The sequence below is a fragment of the Mixophyes fleayi genome, chromosome 4, assembly GCF_038048845.1.
Source record: "Mixophyes fleayi isolate aMixFle1 chromosome 4, aMixFle1.hap1, whole genome shotgun sequence".
Taxonomy (NCBI): domain Eukaryota; kingdom Metazoa; phylum Chordata; class Amphibia; order Anura; family Limnodynastidae; genus Mixophyes; species Mixophyes fleayi.
In genome coordinates, this window is record NC_134405.1 from 180,416,828 (window position 1) to 180,441,767 (window position 24,940).

The 24,940-nt window shown below is 38.5% G+C and overlaps 1 protein-coding gene across 1 annotated transcript in view; it reads left to right on the forward strand.

Annotated features, from left to right (window-relative positions):
• GRM8 (glutamate metabotropic receptor 8) overlaps positions 1 to 24,940 on the forward strand; it is a 956,579-nt gene that overhangs the window by 830,969 nt on the left and 100,670 nt on the right. Inside the window, exon 9 of the mRNA XM_075208924.1 lies at positions 20,908 to 21,843. Within this exon, the coding sequence (XP_075065025.1) occupies positions 20,908 to 21,843 (936 nt within the window). The remainder of the gene's footprint in view (positions 1 to 20,907; positions 21,844 to 24,940) is intronic.

Below are 24,940 nucleotides of genomic sequence, written 5' to 3' on the forward strand. Positions count from 1 at the left end.
TATTCCCATTATATAATAATTCATAAGTGTGTGTATGTGTAACTTCTATACATTATAGTTTAGAGATCATAAGATCATAACTGTGTATACATTACTGTTTAGGCTAACTGTTTTTATGCAACTATTAACAAATTTTAAAATGTTGAAAAATAGGATTGAGAGGTATTTCTTTGTTCCACCAACAATTATTACAGTGGCTTGAAGTAATTGACAATCTATACAGTATTCAAGGCAAAGACAAAAATCCCCCTATGGTTTTTAATTTATCAAATAGGTTCTATAAATCTGATGTTCAAAAAATACTAACTTGACAGTTACATACCAATAATAATGAGTTTCGGGTAAATTGAAAACCCATTCCTCATTGAATTACATTAAGCTGTGTTAACTTTTTATTAAAATTATCTTTTATTTAGATAGGGCCAATATTATTTATCACTGTGCAATCAGAGAATATTATTCAGGCACATCAGTCCCTATTAATTTTTTTATGACAAGCACGATGGTCCAGTTAGAATAAATTCACCTATCAGTATGTGCTATGACCATGGGAGGAAACAAAAGCACCTGGATCAAATGTTGAAACATGAAGAAATCATATAATCTCCATGCACATAGCACCCGGGGTCAGAATTAAATGAGTGCAATGCTAACCACTGTCTCTATTTTGGTAATTATACAAATGATTCAGGGTGAGATAGTAGTATGCAAATATCAGCAGCAAATAGTGCTCTCTAATAGCTAATTACTTCATCTCATTATGTTACACTCACCATTTTTAAAGGGCAATAGAGTGTGCTGCTATAGTAAAGTTTTAAATTTCTCATTTCTAATAGAGAGTGCTACTACAATGTAATATATTGTACAGGAGGAAAAAGTAGTTTGTATATTTTAGTCGTTTGAAGCGCCCTCTATTGACCTTTGGAGAACTTATGTAAATTAACATTGTAAGTATAACATATAGGGGGGAATTCAATTGGCCGTGTTACGAGTAAAAGCATTGTGGCCTGAGCATTATTACCATTATTACGGTAATAATACACTTTATTACCGTTATTACGATAATAATGCGGGTTATTACCGTTATTACGGTAATAATGCACTTTATTACCCATATTACTGTAATTTCAGGGCTGGCTTTTTGCTCGCAGCTCTCTGAGCTGCGAGCAGAAAGCCGGATTAAAACTACCGTAATAACTGTAATAGTTTTAACGCCGCGGAAATTCGGGGGGAATTGAATTCCCACCATAATTTGACATATTTTTTTCTATCCTGACACAGAGCCTGTCTCTGAGCTTCCGGTGATAGAGTCTCATCCCCATACTTATAATGTGATGCATTTTGCATCTTCCATTTGTATTTCTGTGGGAGAACAAGAGAACAGTGACACAGTCCTAATGTCCCCTTATTCTCATGGTTAATTAGATTAAAGAGATGTATTAGGCTATAGCAATCATTATTTCAATGAAAGAAGTGTGTGGGACTAAAGAGATAGTTGGTTGGACTTTGATGTGACATTATTATTATTTCCACAAAGTGCATTTTCTGGAGTAGACTAATTTCATAAAGTGTTTCTAAAAACTGTGAAGTGTGCTTGCACCTTGAATGCCTTGAAATCCCTTATACCAGTTCAGTAAAGTGACGTGGGTCGCTGAGTTGTGGGATGTGGTGTTGTGTAAGAATACTACATAAGTGAAAATAAGCCCCACCAAAAGTTAAATAAACCTCCAACCGTAATTGAAAAAAACCCAAAACAAGGTAAATAAATAAATATATTACAGTTGTCAGATGGTTAAAATAATTTGATATAGGAACACTTTATTGTATATTTATGCCTTCTCTAAATGTAATTATATGTGCACAAGGTGCACAGTTCTAGTACTTTGCCTTCATACAGATGACTGTGGTCTACTTACAATCACAGTGTTATTGATTTCCCAGTTCTTTCTTGTTAATAAATTGATACATTAGTCATCCTAGCTATGCTATTTTTTGAGTATAATATAAATGGTGAGAAATATGTTTCATTGAATATATGTCAAGATTGGAAATCCAATGGTGTTGATATGTGAATCAATCACTTATGACTTCGTCATTGATGCAGTTTTAAAGTAGTAAAACACAACCTCATTATATTGAGTTATAAAAGTTTTAATATTTTTTTCCAAAGAGAATGGATTTCTAGTAGATTAGTTTCAATGAAACATTATATCAATAAATTTAGATTAAGACATTTTATGAACTAGCATGTTATTTGCAGGAATTGTATACACAGACACATTTTATTCTACAAAGATTTTGTTTGTGAGAATCGTTATAAGCTGGGCTTCTATATTCTATAATTAAGAGCAACAATCATCATATAAATGGCTACATCTAGGGCAGGGGTGTCCAACCTTTTAGCTTCCCTGGGCCACATTGGAAGACGACGAGTTGGTTTGGGCCGCACATAAGATACACTAACAATAACGATAGCTGATCATCCAAAAAACCATAGAAAGCATAGTTAACATATATATATATGAGAAAAAAAGTGTTATATATATATATATATATATCACTTTTTTTTCAAATCCCCCTATACTTACCTTTCAATCGTCCTATTCAAAAAATCCTCTCTAGTTATTATACTATAATCACTTTTTGTATTGCTTCGATGCAATATCAATAAAGTGCATTCTTTTCTCCAATTCTGTGCTGCTGATTGTTCTTCTCGCGCGGGTGACTCCTCTGTGCTGCGCTCTGCAATGGATGTTGGGCGTGATGACATCACGCCCGACATTCACTGCGAGCACCGCACGGAGGAGGAGACAAGGGAGGGAGCCGGAGTACCAGCTGACATGACCGCAAGGTAAGTATTTTCTTTTTTTTCTTTTGCAGGATTTTTTTTTCCATTAACAGTGCTTCCCCCTTGCCACAACCAAAACTCCTTCTGGGCCACATTTACAGGCGTCTAGGGTATTGAGTCAACATAACTGATATGGGTTTGGTTCACTGAAATATCCCACCTAGCAAAATGTTGGAAAAGATGTAAGTTGTTGGGGCAACAATTGCTCCATGACTGTGATGTTACCTCTGATTCATGCTTCAAATAGATGTGTCAAGGAGCAAAATATACCACATATGCAGTCTGTAGACAAGATAGAGAGAGGGTAGCAGCTATTTCATATTATTTACTATTATTGTTTTTTACACTTACCTGTACCTCTGATCATTTGAACATGTCTGATAGAGGTACTGGTGGAATAGTGAAGGCTGTACCACACAGAGCATTCTACCTCACAGAGAGATGTACAGTATTGTTTGGTATGTTTCAAGACTAGTCATTTTCCTAGTTTTGAATTGTAGGAAAATAATGTTTATGTGATTTGTGTTTAGTTTCTTATACATATTAAAGGACCCAAAGACATTGAAGTGCCTGATTATGAGCTGTTTCCTTATTTAACCCATTTTTTTCCAGTCAAACACAAGATCAGGTTCAATACTGCAGGCACCTCACAGTCTCCATCACAGTTCTGATGAGTCCATGTTCATATATATTCCACCATGACCAGATCCATAAATTTGCAGCTAATACAATTTACATCATCTTGCCACACTCATCTTTGCACCTGTCTATAAAATGTGTACAATCATGTGAATCAACATGGGGATATTTCCCACCTATCACTTCAAACTTGGAGTATCCAGAACAGCAGTGTCTCTTCCTCATTATTGTCCGGACACATATTCTTATCCCACCCTCTGCCACTAGGTGCACTCTAGTTTCTGGTGGTCAATTATTGGAAACTATTAGATAGATAGAACAAGTGCTTAAGTGATTTGCTTATATGTGCTGTGCAGAGAATGTCCATCCATCTGTAGCTGCTATGAGATTGATATACTATATACTATTTTTATTTACAATAAATAAGAAAGCAACAAAAAATAACGAATCAACAAATTAAGTCCTTGTCTGTCTGAACTTAAACTAACACATACATGTTCTCTCTGTTTATGTGGGGACATAGTATACAGCCCTCCCACACACTACTGTTGCAAACAGCAAGTTTCAGTTAACTTATAGGAAAAAAATGTAGCCTTCCTGCTTTTTTCCATATGTAATGAAACTGAACTAGAAGGCTTTCACTTTCTTTTCTTATTGTCTTACAGTTGCCTGGTATTCAGCCCATTGCAGGGCTATGAGGTCATAAGACCCAAACCATCTCAAAGGGATGCAAGACCAAACTCTTTCCTCCATTTACACCAGGGTACCTTAAAAAAACACTAGCATGAGCTAAATATATTAGAAAGACAGCTTTCCAATAGATAAACAATGTCTTTGGAGTTTTTTAAAAGACAAAGGACAGAAGTACGCTTACGCTTATACACTATCCACTAGTTTCCCAGTGCTACTCTAGTACTACATAATTATTTGGCTTACTTGTTGCCTTTGTGTAATCAGAACTAGTAACAATGTGTCTGATTCATGTTCAGACGTACATCAATTTGTGTAGCGTATCTTGTATGAAATAGCTCTGCAGATGCCCAGAAATGGACATTACTCCAATGAGCGCAATTGCAATGCGATTCATGTCCGAACACAAATGACCTTTACAATTGTCTATGTGAGGTGGAACGGGGGAGGGAAAGAGCCATGTGCAGTAAATACGTTCAGATGCAGATGTGGCTGATTCAAGTCCTGTGATTCACGTTAGTACGCTTGGTTTTACATGTATCATTTGCACCCACTACAGGGCAGGTCTAACTGCTGTCTGGTGCTCAAAAACAAACAATATATAAATCACTATGTGTCAGTATATACATAAAGGAGAATTTTGTGCACAATATAGCTATATTGGGATAAGCTCACCTGCCAACGTCAAAGTATCTCCTCACCTACAGGCAACCAAATAAAAGTTATCAAAACAAATAAAAGATCAGCAAGAGTAATAATTATTTTAATTGATAGATATGCTTGTGTCTAAATGAAAATCTATTAAGTGGTTTGCTTTTGCTCCAGCCACATTAAATTTTATTAATTATAGGAATAGGTGATCATTATAATTTTTATTTTTTTTATTATGCTTTATTTAAATAACGCCAACATACATGACACAAATAAATAACATACAATGACATAAAATGGGAGGTATAGATAGTCCTACCCAAATGCGCATACAATCAGTTTACAATCCAAGATACATACATCCGATTGAAGAATAACAATTATCAACTAACAATACCTTTGGGAAATAGTTATATGTCAAGAAGATATAAATATTGAAGTTGTAATGTTTTCAATGTATGTGTGCTGCATTCCCCTACTGTATGATTTTGTGGAATATGCTGGCATTTGAAAATGAAGGTTAAATCCCTCCACCTATTATCTCCAAAATGGATAGACTTTTTCTCTGCTTGATATAGTAGGAAGTGTTGGCAGTGCAGGCTGCCATGGTGACAGTTGGGAAACAGTTTTATTTTGGGCAAATAAGTCTTTCATTCCATGTTTTTATGAGTGCAAGGGATGGCAACATATTAAGAGTACCTGTGAGACTTAATAGCCTATGTTACACCTCGCGGCTATTGACATGAGCTTGCAGAACAGCAGACAGAGGTCTTCACCTTTATCAGCCACCTTTCCTGTAGAGCTGAACGCGCTTATAGGTACTCGGATGCCCCCATGTCTTAAACTCAGCGTAGAGAAAGCTCATATACAATACCGTGGCAGGTGGGTAGAAGGTAGTATCCAGACAGGAGTGGATGATCTGAAACTAGCCGAAGTCAGGGATCAGTGGCAGGTAGAATAGTCAGAAACAGGCAAAAGGGTCAGGGCTGGCAGCGAGCAGGGATATCCAAATAACAAGCAGAGGTCAGGGCAATTAGAGTTCACGCGGGTCCAAAGCCAAACCAAGGTCAAAACAGGAAATCTATCAGGAATCAGCAACACAGCAGGTCAGCTATCCACAGGGGATAAACGCTATAATCGACAGGGAGGTTAAGCCCTCTCTCCCTTAAAATGCTCAAGGTGACCATTCAGGGAATGAGGGGAGGTGGATCCCAATGAGGCCCAATGCAGCAGGTGTATAATGCTTATGAATAAGTCCACAAGCTATGATTGCCGGGATGCGGCACTGAACAGAACAGCGTCTCGGCCGTTGCCCTGGCAAAAACCGAGACGAAGATCCCAGAAGTGACTTCCCGACTGTTGTCATGACAGCCATGATGCAGGTAAGAGCAAGCGGCCTGCCGCTCGTAACAGCACAGATGAGAAACTGGTTGTTTCTTGTAGCATCAGATATAGAAGTAGTTCAGGTGGTAATATGGAAAGCTATTCTTGTGATTGTTGTTAAAAAATATACTATTTGGCCAAACGTATGTATGGCACCTGAGCAGCACATCCATATGTGCTTGTTGAACATTACATTCCAAAATTATGGTCATTGATATGGAGTTGGTCTTCCCTTTCCTAATATAACCGGACCCTCTCTTATGGGAAAGCTTTTCATCAGACTTTGGAACATGGCTGCAGGGATTCAAACAAATTCAGCCCCAAGATTATTAGTGTGATCGGTCACTGATGTTGGGTAGTAAGTAATGATGTTTACTGACCCCTGTGCTTTGGTTTTGGTTTTCGATATGTATTTTTTTTAGGAAAACTGCTACAATATGTTAACGTCACATAATTTTGCTCTTTTTTTGTTCCTACATTATTAGTAACCTCAAAAACACTAATTTCCAGTAATTTCCAGTCAATTTTGACCAGCTCACAGGTCACAATATTATTTTCATACACTTTCAGACAAAGACTGCAGCGAGCTGGCAGGATGCTAAGTGACAGAGCAACAACATAAACACATGGCAGTTCATAGCACATCTATGAAACATTGCCACATAGCAGTGGCCGAAAAGAAAAGAAAAGTAGTGCAAGATGGAATTGTCCTTGGGGCCTCCCACCCATCCTTATGTAAGATATTGAAAAGGACATGAACAGTTCAACAAACTGAGTGCTCCAGAGACAAGGAATGACACTTTTTTGGCTGAAGGGCTTGGTTTGTTTGGGCCCCACCAAACAAGCTGCTGCCTTAAGCCCAACAGTGCTGTCAATGAACTTTACAATATTATCCATGTCTTCTTGTGCTGCAACTTTAATCTCCTTCTCCTCTCTGAATACCTTCCTCATCCCTGGAGAACTGCTAAACTTATGTAGATACAGGAATGGATATTACAACTGGAGTGGCATTAGATCTGCTCCAGACAGACTGTGGGCAGCATGGATCCTCTCATGTTGAAATACGTTGCAATACACAGAGATTTAAACCAATATATAGATGCAGTTGAGGAGACTGTACTTAAGTTAAAACGTGACCCACCAGATGAGATCCCGGATTTAAGAGAGCTTATAACAAGAGATAGACTTCGCTTCAGAAGAATAATGCAGAGCAGGCCCTGAGGCAGGACGATAAATATGACCAGTTTAAAGAACAGCTAAGAGACCTGAGGAAACAAATGGGTGTGCCACAGGCCCCTGCAGATGAAGATTTGGAAGGTGAAGATGAGGAGATCGCCGTCACCCAGAGCACTCCAATAACAGAGTTGGAGACGGTAAACCCAGTGAAAAACCAAAGTATGTGGTCACACGTACGAGAGAGAAGCAATTGAAAGAATGATGGAAAACAAAGTTCAGAAGGGTAAATCCGCCTGGTGTCCAAAAATTGGCTGTGATCACTATGACATGAGTATATCGGATCTTGTTCCAGACAATGCACTAAAAAGAGCCATTGACATTCACAGCAAAAAGCAAGGTCATCACTAAGCTTTGAATAACAACAATCCCAAAAAAAAAAAATATAAGGTACCTTTGGCGTAAAGTGCAGATTACCAACACTTTGTGCAATAAGATGAAACAGCAGCAAAGTGGAAGGTTTGAGTAATACATATAAACGTCTGTTAAGACATCCATGCTTACATTACTTCTGCCACATCTTTGCTCTTTGATAATAAAACTGTTGTCTTTATACCATTGAAAAAAATAAATAAACAATCCTCCACCATCCTGCAAGGCCTTCCTCGTGGAACTTTAGATTCATTTTTATGAACATCATCTTTGCCACATTTTGAGGAAGTAGCCTCCTACGCCAATCGCTGACAAGTTTCTTGGCTGTGCTGAAAATTCTTTCCAAGTACACACAGGAGGGTTGGCAGCCTAGGCAGTGCAAAGCGAGTTGGTACATGGGTCTCCAAATTCCATTTTTTTCCTCCCAGTATGCATAGGAACTTTCTGATGTGTCTATTTCTATACTGTTGTGAAAATAATCCTCCACCATCCTTTGGATGTTGATAGTAGGATTAGGTGAAGTTACAGCAGAGGTGTCACGGTTTTTCGTCAATTCTTTTAGACCAGACCAGATGTCAAAATGTTGTGCTGAGTCATCTGCATCATTCCTGGGTCTCTTGGGAAAGCTAAGTTTTTACCTAGCAGCAGTTGACTGAAAAACTGAAGGAGGAGATGCCGTCCTGTCACCTAACACTTGAGCTGTTATCTTGCTCACCAGAAGCTTCTTGCATTTCTTCAGATCTGGGTCAGTTGGAAACAAAGAGAAGACATAGCTCTTAAACCTAAGATCAAGCAGAGAGGCCAAAATATAGTGATCCGATTTCAAAATTTTTCTGACGAAACGAGTTTAATAACACCGTAACCAGCCTGTCCCTCGTTTCTCACAAAATGTGGATTATAGCATGTACTGTTTATAGCCCTTACTTTTGTTCCCAAACTCAACAGAATACCACTGCAGTGTCTAATTGCATGTGGATAAGGGGACATTGTAGCTGATTGTAAATATGTATATTGTTTATTGTATCTTTTGGACGTTGCATGGAAACTGTTAGTCATTGTTCTTAAAGTGAAGCCAGGTGACTTATGGGTAAGGATCAGATTGCAGGATACAGGTGAGGGGGAAGGCCAATAGGTATCCATTGTTCTCAACATGACTAGTTCAGACATTTTGTCTAGAGCCCAGCAGGGGACCTTCTGTGGAAGTACAGCTCATATCCATTCCCCCTTCAATGCCCTGATACAGCACCCACCAATGGTTAGGAAGGATAGACCCAGGGGTTTGCCCACACTGTGGAAATTAGACTCTAGATATAAGGAGCCACTCCTGGGGGGAAAGAGATATTCATTCTGGGACTGGAAGCTGCAAGGGTATCTGGTTTTAGAGTTGCTGTACTCTACCAGTGAAATACATTGGCAGATCCACAGGTCATGAAGTGCAGATAGCCAGGTGACTGTAACTCCTTAAGCTAGTTAGGTAAGGGACAGATAATGTGGTAAACCTGTCTGGCATTTATTTAATGTGTGTATATAATAATTCTAGTGTTTTTTTTATTACAATAAATGTGCTGTTGTACTTTTCTAACTGCTTTTGCCTGCGTGACTAATAAGGACCTTAGAAGGTACTAAGTAGGCTTCCCTGGCTTAGGAAGACACCCATAGGTGGCCAGCCAAAGTGAAGTGGGTAGAAATGGGGCAGAAAACCTGGTATCTTCACAATTTTGATGATACTTGGATCCTGGCGAAGCGAATAAAGTACTTGATCTACAGGTCCAACATAATTAGCGTAATTGCTTTGTTTCAGCTCCTCCTTCAGTTTGTCAAGCTGCTTTTCCAAAAGTCTAATTAAGGGAATCACTTGGCTCAAGCTAGCAGTGTCTGAACTCACTTCACAGGAAACTACTTCAAATGGTTTTAGCACATTGCACAGGATGGAAAGTATTCTCCATTGCACTTGAGGAAAATACATTCCCCCTCCTTTCCCAATGTCATGGCTTGCGTAGTAAGCTTGGATGGCTTTTCGCTGTTCCTCCATCCTCAGAAGCATATACAGGGTGGAATTCTACCTTGTTACCACCTCTTGCTTCAATTGGTGGCAGGGCAAATTAAATTGTTCTTGTAACTGCTGCAATCTCCTACATGCTGTTGCCGAATGCTGGAAATGTCCAGATATTTTTCGGGCCACAGACAGCATCTCTGTTATGTCCCTGTCATTTTTCAGTAAGCTCTGCACCACCAAGTTTATTGTGTGAGCAAAGCAGGGGTTGTGATGGAATTCACCCAGTTGTAATGCTCTCACAATATTGTTGGTGTTATCAGAAATAACATATCTTGAGGAGCGTTTAAGCAGGATAAGCCATTTTGCAATGATATCCCTTAGATTTTGTAGCAGATTGTCAGCTATATGCCTCTTAGTGAAGCTGGTGATACACAGAATAGCCTGCCTCGAAAAAATGTGACATACTTGGGTATATGCTGCCGCTGTTGCTGCTGGTGAAGGTGAATCACTGTTTGTCCACATTTCTGTGCTTAAGTGTACAGTGGGTACAATGGCATTTTGTAGCCCAATAACTACATTTTTACGAACCTTCTTGTACACTCAAGGAAAAGCTTTTCTAGTAAAATGGTGTCATGATGGAATTTGCTAATGGGGGCACAAGACCTCAATTAACTATCTAATACCAGTTGCATTAATAGTGAATATTGGGCGCAGATCTAATACTAGCATAGTTGCCATGCACCTGTGATGCGCTTTGTAACTGGATGACAGCTTTCATACTTGCTTCCTATTGCAAAGGATTGTTTAACAGTCAATTGTTGTAAACTACCAGTAGTCTTCTTCTTGGTCTGCTTCTGGGATAAAGATCCACCCCCAACTGCAGCAGCAGCGGGACTAACGCTCACAAATTCTTCTGAGGAATCCTGTATAGGGCAGGAGTCACCTAGCCTTAGCAACTTGGATGCAGGACTAACTCCGATCACTTGTGAGAATATTAATTAGGAAGGTGTTGTGGGTATAGATTGCAGGTGCTGGGATCTAGCTAAGAGAAGGGACCTAGCTGATGCTGGACTGCGTGTTGCTATCTTTTTAGCATAAATTTCAGATTTTCAAAACAACTTGCCATGACCTCACTTCAAAAGGCGTAAAGTGGATGATGTTCCTAGATGGTTAAGGTACTTACCTCTACTGACTGTGGCTTTACAAACGCTAAAAATGGCTAGACAACTCTTGTCAGGATTTGAGTAAAAATAATTCCACACATAAGAAGTGGATTTTTTGGTGTTATGCCCAGGCATGATAATGGCCTTCTTCTTATCACTGGCAAGAACTGCTTCCACTGGTGCAGGACTTACACAAACAACATGATCCTCATCAACATTCTCATTAGCATCGTTGTCAGCTACACAAAGATCCCCCAAATCCTGTTGCAATTCCGAAGTGGCATCCTCAATTTGTATATCATCGGATACTTGGGCTGCTCATCCACACATCTGCAGAAATGCTGAATGGAGGCTTCCTTATGAGTACAGTATCAGAAAGGTCAGGCTTACACATAGCATTAATGGATAGACTCTCCTCAGGTATTTGTGTCATTTCTAAATTTGAACATACAGTTTCTTCTAATCCCTTACTGTTATCTTCCAGCTCGGCTTTTACACGTAAACGTATTTGGGCACCACTTTCAGAAGGACAAGATCTTGCATCATCATGATTCACTTAACAAGAAGATGCCTCAGTTACAGTTGCACTAGCACTCATAGAGAAAGGAGAATGCCTTATTCTTTCCTTGCCACTGCGTGTGTAGAATGGCATGTTGGCAATTTTATTTTTTTCTGCAGTTAACTGTGCCTTGATTACAGGTGTTTTTTTTTTACCAGGGTAAAAGGTGTTTTTTACATTTATGTGAAAGTAGAATGTGACTGGAGACTTTTAAGAACACTATCAACCCTATTATTTGAATTTCTGTTTCAGCACTGAACACTGCCACCTCTCCCATTTGTGGGTGAGCTATAGCACGGTAGAATGTGCCTGGAGACTTTTGAGAACATTGCTAGCCCTATTATTTGAATTTATGTTTCAGCACTGAACACTGCCACCTCTCCTGGTTCTGTGACCTTGTTTGGCTTATCACTTCAGAGCTAAGCTATTACTTCTAGGTGTTTGCACTTCATAATAAATAGCAATTACAGTTGACAGAGGCAGCTCTAGCAGGGCAGAAGTTTGATGAACTGACTTGAAAAGGCAGCATGCTAAGACAGTGGCATGGTGAAAGTCACTGAACTCTTTAGTATGACTCATCCTACTGCTAATATTTGAATATAGAGTTTGCATGACTGAAAGCTTGATTTATGCTCACTAGTTGGACGGGGTATTCACATATTTTTGACCATGCAGTGTAGAGTAGAGATGCTCGGGCTCAGTTTTCTGAAAATTGAACCCACCTGAACTTAGGGGATCCGAGTAAGCTTGCGACCCTGAATCAAGGCAAAACATCATTGTTGCATTGTCGGATCTCGCGGGTTTTGGATTCCATAAGTACCTCCCTCCCCAGGAGATCCAGCGCATTGCTCACACAGAAACAGGGGTAGCACTGTTCTTGTCACTCTCCATTCTCCAGTGACATTGCTCAGTGCTATTGCTCACATGGAAACAGGGGTAGCAGTGTTCTTGTCACTCTCCAGTCTCCAGTGCCATTGCTCAGTGCCATTGCACATAGAGAAACAGGAGCGGTACTAGTGTTCTTGTCACGTGACAAAAATTGACTGTAAATGACTGGAAATTAATGTTATTGAGGTTAAAATAATGTAGGAACAAAAAAAGAGCCAAATGATGTGATTTTAGAAAAAAAAAAGGGATTTTAGAAAAAAATAGGGATCCAAAACAAAAATAAAAATATGCAAGGGCTGTTTTGCCAAAACCAAAACATGAAGTTAATCCAGATCCAAAACCAAAACCAAAACACGGGGGTCAGTGAACATCTCTACTGTAGAGCTGTGTATGCATAGCATGTTTTGAGTTTATTTGGCAAAAATGGCAAAAAAAACCTATCAATGTTTATTTCAATTTTCGTTTTTGTAACCTGTAGCAACTAATAAGATATTTACATTCATTAGCTAAAATTCAGCACAAAAATGATAAAACTGTTAGTTGAAATTTTAGTTGCTGTGGGTTATAGCACCTTGTCTCTGTGAAACCACTTTCATAAATATTCCCCAAAGGCTGCTCATCTGCACAGGAGCCCATAAAGAGTGATTATCCCCAGACTTATAGCTTGCAGCCTCTGCTCCAAGAGCACCCGTAATAGAATTATCTATATACAAGATTCTTAAACTAATAAGCTATACGATCCGCAAAAGATTGTCAATCGTGTTCAAGACTTTTATTCGAAACTGTACAGACAAATAACCCCCTCCCAAAGATTTCAGATCTGGAATATTTTTTTTTTTAGAATCTTGTATACTTCCTGTGTTGAGCGATACACAATTAGCCTCTCTAAATCAAGAAGTAACGCTCGAGGAACTGAAACTCAATATTAAATCAATCAGAAACATGTCTGCTCCAGGCTGTGATGGTTTCACAGCTATATATTATAAAAAAAAATCTTCCGGCCCTTTTTCCAATGCTCATAGAGCTATTTAATTCTATTCTCGGAAGGAAGTTTGATGGAGCCACCACCAGAGCGAATATAGTTGTAATTCCTAAAGAGGGAAAAGACCCAAGTCAATGTGTAAGCTACCAACCAATTTCATTATTAAATGTCGATTTTAAAATTTTTGCCAAAATTTTAGTTAACCGACTTGCCCGTGTGATTCCCTCCCTAGTCCACCCAGACCAAGTGGGTTTTATCCCTAACCGCCAGGAAGCGGATAACATGAGAAAACTCATTAGCTTAATCCATGCGGCTAATTACAACAAGACCCCTGCTCTGGTGGTGGCTCTCGACGCGGAGAAAGCGTTCAAACGCGTCCCGTGGCCCATTATGCAAGAAGTCCTTAACGCAGCCTATATTCATGGTAGTTTTCTTAATGGTGTCGCGTCATTGTATCATAATCCCTCAGCTATAGTTCTGGCTAATGAATGTACCTCTCCGGCCTTTATGATTTGTAACGGTACTAGACAAGGATGTCCACTTTCTCCCCTTATTTCCGCGTTAATAATGGAACTGCTTGCTGCTAGATTCCGACTTAATCAAAACATTTCCGGAATTTCATCTGGCTCTAGGTCATCTAAATTAGCCCTCTATGCATTTGATGTACTTCATACCCTCACGAATCCGTACGTTTCGACCTCTGTTTTTTCAGAAATTAAAAATTATAGTTTGCTTCCTAACTTTAGAATTAATTCAGACAAAACTGAAGCTCTGGCTCTCAACTATCAACCTAATACTCAAAAGCACTTACAAGACACTTTTAAGTTTAATTGGCAAACACAACATCAGCATATTAAATATTTTGAAATTAAGCTAACCAAGAGTTATGATAAGTTATTTACGACCAAATTTACCCCTTTAATAGCCACTTTAAAGCGCTATCTCCGCTCTTGCTCACCGCAATACATATAATGGATTAGTAGAGTAGCCTCAATAAACATGAATATCCGCCCCAGACTTCTTTTTCTGAAAACCGAGTCCACCTAAACTTAGGGGATCCGAGTAGGCTCGCAAGCCGGCTCGTTATTGTCGTGCGTCCTCGCATCTGAATCGAGGCAAAACATCTTTGCTTTGAAGGATCTTGCAGGTTTTGTATTCCATAAGTACCTCCCTCCCCACTAGATCCAGCGCCATTGCTCACACAGAAACAGGGATAGCAGTGTTCTTGTCACTCTCCAGTCTCCACTGCCAAAACTAAACCCAAAACATGAGGGTCAGTGAACATCTCTAATATGTAGCATATACAGATCTCCCTCTATACTGCAATATAGTATTCAGATTGTGAAAGACAGCACATGATTAGTCTACAAAACACACAGGGCCTGATTCATTAAGAAAAGTAAGGCAAAAAAGGAGTAAGTTTTACTCTGGTAAATAACCATGTTGCAATGCAAGGGGTGCAAAATAGTTTATTATTTTTAGAGATGGTCACTGACCCCCGTGTTTTGGTTTTGTTTTTGTTTTTGGATCTGGATTACCTTCATGTTTTGGTTTTGGTTTTGCAAAACCGCCTTTGCGTGTTTTGGTTTTGTTTGGTTTTGTTTTGCTATTTTGATTAAAAATCAATGTTTTTGGGCCTAAAATAACTAAATTTAGTGCTCCTCCTGTTTCTAGGATAAGTAATGTAATTGTAAAGCTAATAAATTATCCAAAAAACTGTTTCATTCCTGGTAGGCCTTCATTAATTATACACACAAACCAGATTGTCTTCCTCTCCATCTATGAATATTGGCAATGCAGCCATCGTCTTTGGATGTATATTACACCCTACACTTATACTTAATTATGTAAAGAAATGGACAAAGGCAGCTTGGTTTCTGTCTCTCTAGGACCCCCTCCAGTTGTTGTAAATACCAAAAAATTCAGCCGTTATTGACTGTACAATATTAATAGAAATGGACAAAGGCAGTTTGGTTTCTGTCTCTATAGGCCCCCCTACATTTGTAGAAAATACTAAAAAATTCAGCCGTTATAGACGGTACAATATTAATAGAAATGGAGAAAGCCAGTTTGGTTTCGGCCTCTCTAGGTCCCCCTCCACTTGTATAAAATACCAAAAAATTCAGCCGTTATAGACTGTACAATATTAATTGACATGGAGAAAGCCAGTTTGGTTTCTGTCTCTCTAGGCCCCCTCCACTTGTATAAAATACAAACAAATTCAGCCGTTATAGACTGTACAATATTAATTGACATGGAGAAAGCCAGCTTGGTTTCTGTCTCTCTAGGCCCCCCTCCACTTGTATAAAATACAAAAAAATTAAACCGCTATAGACTGTACAATATTAAGAGAAATGGACAAAGCCAGTTTGAGGTCACTCTGTCTATGACACCCTACCCTTAAGGAGAAATTGCCCAAACAGAAGCCTTTCAAGACAGTACGTGATATGGAAAGCCACAAGTCCCTTTCCTCTTTGGGGTAGATTGCTCCCTACACTTACATAGAAAGTTTTATAAAAGATGTTATCGTCATCATCTTCAGCTTCATCCTCAACCTCATCAGTGTGTACGTCATCATCACAGACTATCAATTCATCGCCGCTTGAATCCGCCATTAGAGAACAGTCAGTGCTTGGATGTCTTGGATGGTGAAGGCCTTCCTCGTGGAAGATGTAGTTCATTTTTTATAAACATCATTTTCTCCACATTTTTTGGAAGTAACCTTCTACGGCGATCACTGACTAAGTTCCCTGCTGTACTGAATACTCATTCAGAGTACACACTGGAGGGTGGGCAGCTTAGGTATTGCAAAGCAAGTTTGTACATGGGTTTCCAAATGGCCTGCTTTTCCTCCCAGTAAGGAAAGGGACTGTCTGACATTTCCATATCAATTACCTTTTGAAAATAATCCTCCACCATCCTTTGCATGTTTATACTCTTATTGGATGGAGTTATGGGCAAGGTGACACATTTTTTTAGAAAAATCCTTCAAACCAGCCCAGATGTTAAATTATTCTGGTCTGCCCCCTGCGTCTTCCCTGCTTCTTTTTTGGAAATTTAATTTTTTACGAGCAGCAGCAGCTTGAGAAAGTGAAGGAGGACACGTGGTCAAGCCGAGGCCCAGTTTAGCGGCCAACTTGCTGAGCAATAGCTCCTTGCAACAGTTCACATCTCGCTCATTTACACCTCAATGTAGGTTTTAAACCTTGGATCAAGCACAGTGGCCAAAACGTACTAATCCGAGTTCAAGATCTTAATAACTTGAGGATAATTGTGAAGCGAATGAGGTACTTGATCGACAAGGCCAACATACTTGCTGAATTGCTTGCTTTCAGCTCCTCCTTCAGTTTCTCAAGCTGCTTTTCCAATAATCTAATTAAAGGAATGACTTGGCTCAAACTATTGTTCGCGTTATCAGAAATGACATACCCTGGGGAGAGTCCAAGTGGTATAAGCCATGTATCAATCACATCTCTTAGTTTGCATAACAAATTGTCAGCTGTATGCCTGTTAGTGAAGCCGATGATACAAAGAGTGGCCTGCCTGTGACAAATGTTACGTAGTGGTGTACATGCTGCTGCTGTTCCTGCTGGTGAAGGTGAATGACCAATCCAGTGGGCTGTCACAGTAATATAGTCTTTGGTTTGCCCACTTCCACTTGTCCACATATCTGTGGTTAAGTGGACAGTGGGCAGAATGGCATTTTTCAGCGCAATCTCTACATTTTTAGACACTTTTTGGTATAGTTGTGGAATAGCTTTACGGGAAAAATGGTGTTGCAATGGAATTCTGTAACGTGGTCACAAAACCTCAATTAACTGTGAAAAACCAGCTGCTTTTATTGTGGAGATTGAATGCAGATCTGGATGACTGCTGTCATATTTGCTTCCCCTAGCAAATTATTGTTTCACAGTTAATTGCTGAAATGTAGGACTGCTCATTTTCTTGACCTGCCTCTGGGCTGATGATTCTCCCCACAGCAGCAGCAACAGCAGCAGCAGTGGGACTAATGCTTTCTTTAGAGAAATCAATTAGAGTGCAGGAGTCATCCAGCCTTAATAAGTGAGTCGCAGGGCTAACTCTGAGCGCTACTGAGGATATTGATAAGGATGGTGTGGTGGGTGTATTTTGTAGCCGTCGGGATGTCGGTGACCGGAGGGTCTTAGCTGATAATGGAGTGCTGGGGTTTTTTTTGGAAGAAGAACTTTCAGCTTTTCCCAACACTTTGCCATGAACTCTAGTTAAATGGCGTAACATAGACGAGGTTCCAAGATGGTTAAGGTCCCTCCCTCGACTGACTGTGGCTTGACATACACTACAAATGGCTAGACAATTGTTGTCTGGATTTGGGTAGAAATAATTCCACACATAAGAAGTGGATTTTTTTGTTTTATGGCCAGACATGACAATGGCCTTTTTCTTGTCACGTGCCAGAACTGCTGCCACTGGTCCAGGACTTACACAAACAACCTCATCCTCATCAACATCCTCATTAGCGCCCTCGTCGCCTACACAAATCTCCCCCTCATCCTCCTCTAATTCCAAAGTGGCATCCTCAATTGGTGTATCACCGGCTACACTCGGGCTGTTCAGGCACACATCAGCAGAACTGCTGAAAGGGCCCTTCTTTATGGGTACACTAACAGAATGCTCACGATTAGACATACCACTGTTGGATGGACTCTCCACAGGGATTGGTGTCATTTCTGATTCAGAGCAAACATTATCCTCTAATGCCTTACTGTTTATCTTGCAGCTCGGCTTTGACGCGTAACAGTAGTTGTGCACCACTTGTAGGCTCGGTAACATTTTGGAATCTGCCACTAATAGAGAAAGGCGAAGGCCTCATTCTCTCTTTGCCACTTCGTGTGTAGAATGGCATGTTGGCAATTTTTTTTTTTATGGGCAGTTAACTTTTCCTCAGTTAAACTTTTTTTTTTAGACTGTTTTCACTTCAACACCGTAAAAACTTTTTGGGTGTTTGTTTTTTTGGATGATTTCAAAAGACGGTGTAGTTTGACATCGCCTTTCCCAGATGACGTACTGGGAACACTACCATCAGGACTGGTGACAGAACTTGGTTGCTCATTTCGCTCATATGTGGACTGCTTTGAATCCATTCTGAGCCCAAAGCACTTGTAATGCTACAAATTGTTGTTTAAACTGCTGCAATATAGTTCTTTTTTCACAGCCAGATAAATTTCTGCAAAATAATGGGGTACACCCCAAAAGCAAATGGAAGTGCTAAATATATAAATATATTTCTTATTAAAGTGCTGCAATATAGTTCTTTTTTCACAGCCAGATAAATTTCTGCAAAAGCACTTGGAGTGCAAAAAACCCTCCTCTCTTCTCCTCTGACTGCTGTAACAATCTGGTATTAGGCTTTCAATGCTGTTTAATGCAATCAATCACTGTCCCTGCGCTGATATAGCCAGTGTGACCTAACCCTGCTCTCTCCCTGTCAAATTGCGATGGATTGCTGTGGAGGCTGGTATTTATGCTTTTTAAATCTCGCGAGATACGAGCTCAGAAAAACGAATACGTCACGATGACGTTTTGCCTCGATTTCGAAACCAAATGGGCGGGAGAGTACCGAGCGTACTCGGCTCGGTACTCGGATACCCTAAATTCGGTTGAATTCGGATCTCGGGGAACCGAGCCCACCCCTCTCTAATTATTTTGCACATAAGTTAAATCCTGGCTGCTTTTTCTTGTAGCACACACATACTTTACAGCTTATTTGTACTCTGAAATTTAAAGTTGATCTAGGACATGCCCTACCCCAACTATAAATCTGCCATCACATTTTAAATTTACATCCCCCTTCAATGCAACATGGTTTTGCCAAGGTGCAAAATTACTCCCTTATTTTGCTTTACTTTCCTTAATGAATCAGGGCCACAATGTTAAGAAGCATGAATTTATCCACATATTATTATTATTATTATTATTATATTTATATAACACCAGCATACACTGTATCGCTTTACAATCACAAAAGAAAAATCCCAATACACAACACAATAATAAAACAGAATGAGTAATAATGGACAGACAAAGAGGTAAAAGGGCCCTGCTAACAATCTTATAATCTGTAGGAGGTTAAGTGCTTCATATTGCATAGTTGCAGTGGTGGAAATACAACCACAGCAGGACCTGTAGCAGCTATGAGGTCTAGAGGAGAGGGGGCAGTGATGCCAGGTCACCTTCATAAGGTCCTCCCTGTGTTCTCAGAATAGCAGTGCACTGGCCTTTTCTGAGCATACATCGGTCCGGCACATGAATAGTGAGTCCCCAGTCAGAAAATCTCTGCATATATGCATTTCCAGAAGAGGCCCACACTTGCCCCTTTGAGAGTGGGGTCTGGTGTGCCATCACCAGACCATCCTTCAAATTTTACTAAGATTACCGGTGATGCCACATTCCATCTCTGCATAGTTGCCATGATATTTGCGTCTTTTAAAACTGCCACACATCGGATGTGATTTTATGCAAACCACAGATTAATAAATAATGGAGTTTGTGTTTCAAAACAGTATCTGATTAATGACAGTTTTTAAATCTCATAATAACCTGTACTTTGTAATAGCCCCCTGTTTTCTAGGAATCAAAAACATGTATAAATGTGCCATTTAGATTGCTTTTGCTATAAACATGATCGTATCCTATTGTCACAGCACCAATGACAAAGGCAGTTAAAGAATTCAAGGTATACATAATATGGCTTCCTCTGTTAACATCTTTACTGTCTCAAAAATTGGTAACGCATTTACAATGGCTTTTTGGTTTTCATTTTTGTCCTTCCTCCCTATTCTTTACACTATAATTCCTTCACCACCGTTTTCAGCTTTCTTTTTAATCTGGACATGGAAACTCCACAGTACTGTAGTGTGATGAAAATTTACAATAACAGCTTTACTATATTGTTGCGTTATCAGTATATACTATAAAGCATATTCTGTCATGGTCATACTAGGTGTATTGCATTAGAATGTACATATATGTACATATGCAGCACCTGAAAGGCGTCATTTGTATTTTTTTTACAGTCTGCAATAGACATTTGGTGTGAGTTGTGGGCATTTAAAAAAAATAAAAAAATATTCATTATTAAGCTACTAATGAGGTTAATACCAATAATTTTGAGTTTTGCTTCAAGAACATTTTTAAATTGAATCCCTTTATTGTACTGCACCCCTAAAGCTTGTTGCCTGATACAGCTTCCTCAGGTTGTCTCATAATAGACAAATCCATATTAACCCCCTTTTAAACATGACTTAATACGACAGAACAAAATACACTACACAAGTAATGGAAATGTTAATATTATTTGTAAACTCTGCAAAAGTTTTTCCATAGAATAGTTAGATCTACAGCTTAACAAACTGTTATAATTTAACGCAGCTATTTTTTTTTTTAAGCACAATATATTTTATTGTGGAATTTTTAAATGAGAAATGTAGCTGAATCAGAAACCTCATAAATGTGTTATTCTTTCAGGTGGAAGATATGCAGTGGACAAGCAGAGAACATACACAGCCAGCATCTGTTTGTAGCCTGCCGTGCAAACCTGGAGAAAGAAAGAAAACCGTAAAAGGAGTCCCTTGCTGCTGGAGTTGTGAGCGGTGTGAAGGCTATCATTATCAGGTAGACGAGCTGACCTGCGAACTATGTCCTTTAGATCAAAAACCAAATGCAAACCGTACTGGATGCCAACTAATCCCTATTATCAAGCTTGAATGGCACTCTCCTTGGGCTGTTATTCCTGTCTTCATTGCCATTTTGGGAATAGTGGCAACAACATTTGTAATTGTCACCTTTGTGCGATACAATGATACACCTATTGTGAGAGCATCTGGGCGTGAGCTCAGCTATGTGCTGTTGACAGGGATTTTTTTGTGTTATGCCATCACCTTCCTAATGATTGGAACTCCAGATATGGTAGTTTGTTCGCTGAGACGTATATTCCTGGGGCTTGGCATGTGCTTCAGTTACGCTGCATTGCTTACAAAAACAAACAGGATTCATCGGATATTTGAACAAGGAAAGAAATCTGTGACTGCCCCAAAGTGTATAAGTCCAGCTTCTCAACTGGTCATTACTTTCAGTCTTATATGTGTTCAATTGCTTGGAGTTTTCATATGGTTTGTAGTGGATCCACCACATATCATAATAGACTATGGAGAGCAAAGAACATCTGACCCTGAAAATGCCAGGGGCGTTCTTAAGTGTGACATTTCTGAGCTTTCTTTAATTTGTTCCCTGGGATACAGTATTCTATTGATGGTAACATGTACAATTTACGCTATTAAAACTAGAGGAGTGCCAGAAACCTTCAATGAAGCCAAGCCCATTGGATTTACAATGTACACCACCTGCATCATCTGGTTAGCCTTTATTCCAATATTTTTTGGAACAGCACAATCAGCAGAAAGGGTAAGTAACAATCATAACTATAATAATTACTGCTGTAGGTTGGTGTCAGTGAAGGTTACCATAGTCAGTATTTACATCATTGAATATTACATTGCATTCCAAATCAATCTAACATTAACATTTTTAGTTAAAGATAGTTATTAATTACTGTGGCAATGTTAACATAGTTATTATGGGAAAGTATTTAATGCAAAGTACAATGTAAATAAATATGAACTGTACTATCAAGCAGCATTAGCAAATGTATGCATTTTCTGATAAAGGATGAAATGTTTACACATTCAACAGTGGATCGGCAGTTCTCACATACTAAGTGGTTTTCACATACTAAATGGTTTCTCATTCAATGTAAAGGAACCTCAAAGTGTAGTATTGTGCAGGGCTTTCTGCGGTAGGCAATCAACCTATAGCTTGAAAGCCCCAATACAATTAGTTGCCACACTTTTAAATGCTAGCATTTCAGCAGAGTGAAGAAACAGTGATTGCTATCATCATCATCATCATCATCAACATTTATTTATATAACAGATCCTGCATTATGCTCAACTGTGGCATGTATAGGACATTGGGTCCTCCATTTTGGGGGCTTAATTTCATAAGGGATCCATCTGGTTCCGAGGAACCCTGCTTTTAAGGTCCTGACAATAAGTAACTAATTATCTAAAGAATTCCCCTAATGTAAATACTACACTTTTTATACATACATTGCTTCTTATTCATAAAACGCATCTACTGGGTTCTGCATTAACTGAGCCAGTGATTACATTTGATATGTGGGGTGACAACTGTTTTGTCCATTGATAATAGGATCAGGGATTGGATGATGAAATAACTTTCTGACGAAACTGATTTGTTATGACAACCAAAGTGAAGCAGTATGTTCATTTCAACCTATATTATAATGTATCTAAAGTATATTTATCTTTTTAATTTTATAGAAGTAAAGTTTAATTTCCAATACCACATACTTAGTAACCTTCCCACATACACTGTTACAAGATACTGGTACTGCTTTACAAATAATATTGTACTAAGCTGCATTGGGGGTGAAATGCTATGAATATACTTGTGTTGTTTTATAAATATAGTGTACTATGCTGCATTGGGTATGAAACACTATGAAGATACTGGTGCTGTTTTATAAATATAGTTTATTAAACTGCATTGGGGATGAAACACTATGAAGATGCTGGTGCTGACTTATTAATATTGTGTACTAAACTGCATTGGGGATGAAACACTATGAAGACACTGGTGCTGATTTATAAATATAGTATACTAAGCTTCATTGGGGATGAAACACTATGAAGATACTGGTGCTGATTTATAAATATAGTGTACTAAGCTGCATTGGGGATGAAATACTATGAAGATACTGGTGCTGTTTTAAAATATACTGTACTAAGCTGCATTGAGGATGAAACACTTTGAAGATAGTGGTGGTGTTTTATATATATATACTATACTAATTACATTGAAGGTGAAATATATACTATTATTTTAAAAGTATACTGTACTAAATTGTATTTGTGTGGAAATGTCCAGCAATTCCGGCATTGATATAACCAGATGTTAAACTTTATCCTTGCAATTTCTCATTTTAAATTCTTCAAGTCTATCACTTCCAAGGTAGTTATGATAGTAATCAATGCATACCTTACATATACAGTGGAATCAGGTAATGTGACTCTCCTCCTGGCTACCCATGAGGTTCATTAAATAATTCCCTGTAAACAAGGAATCCACATAGCATAAGTGGTATTGCTAATGTTCAATTATTTATTGTTTTTTTCTGTTGTGCATAACATTTTGGGTATAACTTAGTCAGCTAGTGCTTAACTGATGTTAATTGCCACATCCAAGTTGTTTTGTCATCACTGAAAAGAAAAAGAGTAGTGTAGGCACTGGTTTACTGAACCTCTTATTTCCTATTGATTAGACATTCAGTGTCTCATGTAGATTTGGATGCAATTTTCATCTAAAGCGCAGATAGAAATCTCAGCCAAAAAAAAGATACTTTTTACATGGGTATGTTGCGCCAGACGTGTCTAAGCTAATGGTCATCACTATCATTTTCTAATGTACACCAGTGATCGAGCACTTGCAAGTTTCCCGTCTCCTGACAGGCGCAAATACGTCTAACTCTCATGCTACATAAGTTTACTCTAACGCGCTCTTATTTGCCTCTCCTTCCCACATTCTGCCTCTTCAATCATTAGGGCCATAAACGACCATAAAACTTATATAGTGCCTTTTGGGTATAAGCAAAAGTTAATAGCATGTTATACGAGGAAAGCACAGTTTGCATCCAACTGTACATGAGCCCCTCAGACTAATCCTTCTAAGTAAAGGAATTTTATTATTTATTGTTTTATTGTTACATTTATATTATATTTAATATGGAAGCTTTAAAAAATTATTTTTAGCACATTTGTCTTGTACATAGAGTGAAATTATGATATATGTGCCATTGCAGGTATCCTTTTGATTTCATATAGTATAATGCATCATATTATATCCTTCGTGATCATAATAATTTTATATGTTGATAATAATGAGGCCAAATTGTCTCATTTTTGTTACATATTGGGTAAGCCGTAAACAACCTTTTTTGATTGTTTTAGGGCAATTTTTATTTACTTAGAGTAGACCTATTTTTGGATTATTCAATTTGTGTTATATAGTAAAAAAGAATAGAAGAAAAAAGCACATATAATAAAACAAAATGTAACTGTGAGTTTGGCTATTTTTGCATTATGCTTTTCCTTGAAATATACTTAAAATTAATTTGTCAATGCCAGCTTATAATGATACTAATGAGTATAATGACATTAAATACAATATCTATGCTCTACTTTAGGTTTGCACCACTTGGATGAGTCCAAAAAATACTGTATCTATACAAGGTGTAGCTTTATGTCTCAACCCATAATACTTATGTACTAAGTTCACAAAAATATGAACTACTTTATTTGATACCAAATAGCTTATATGTAGAATATTCAAATAATGAGAAATATTTACTTTTTATATTTAGTTACCAATAAGCATTTTTTTTATCTCACAGTGCCAGATTTTTACAATTGTATCTCAATTC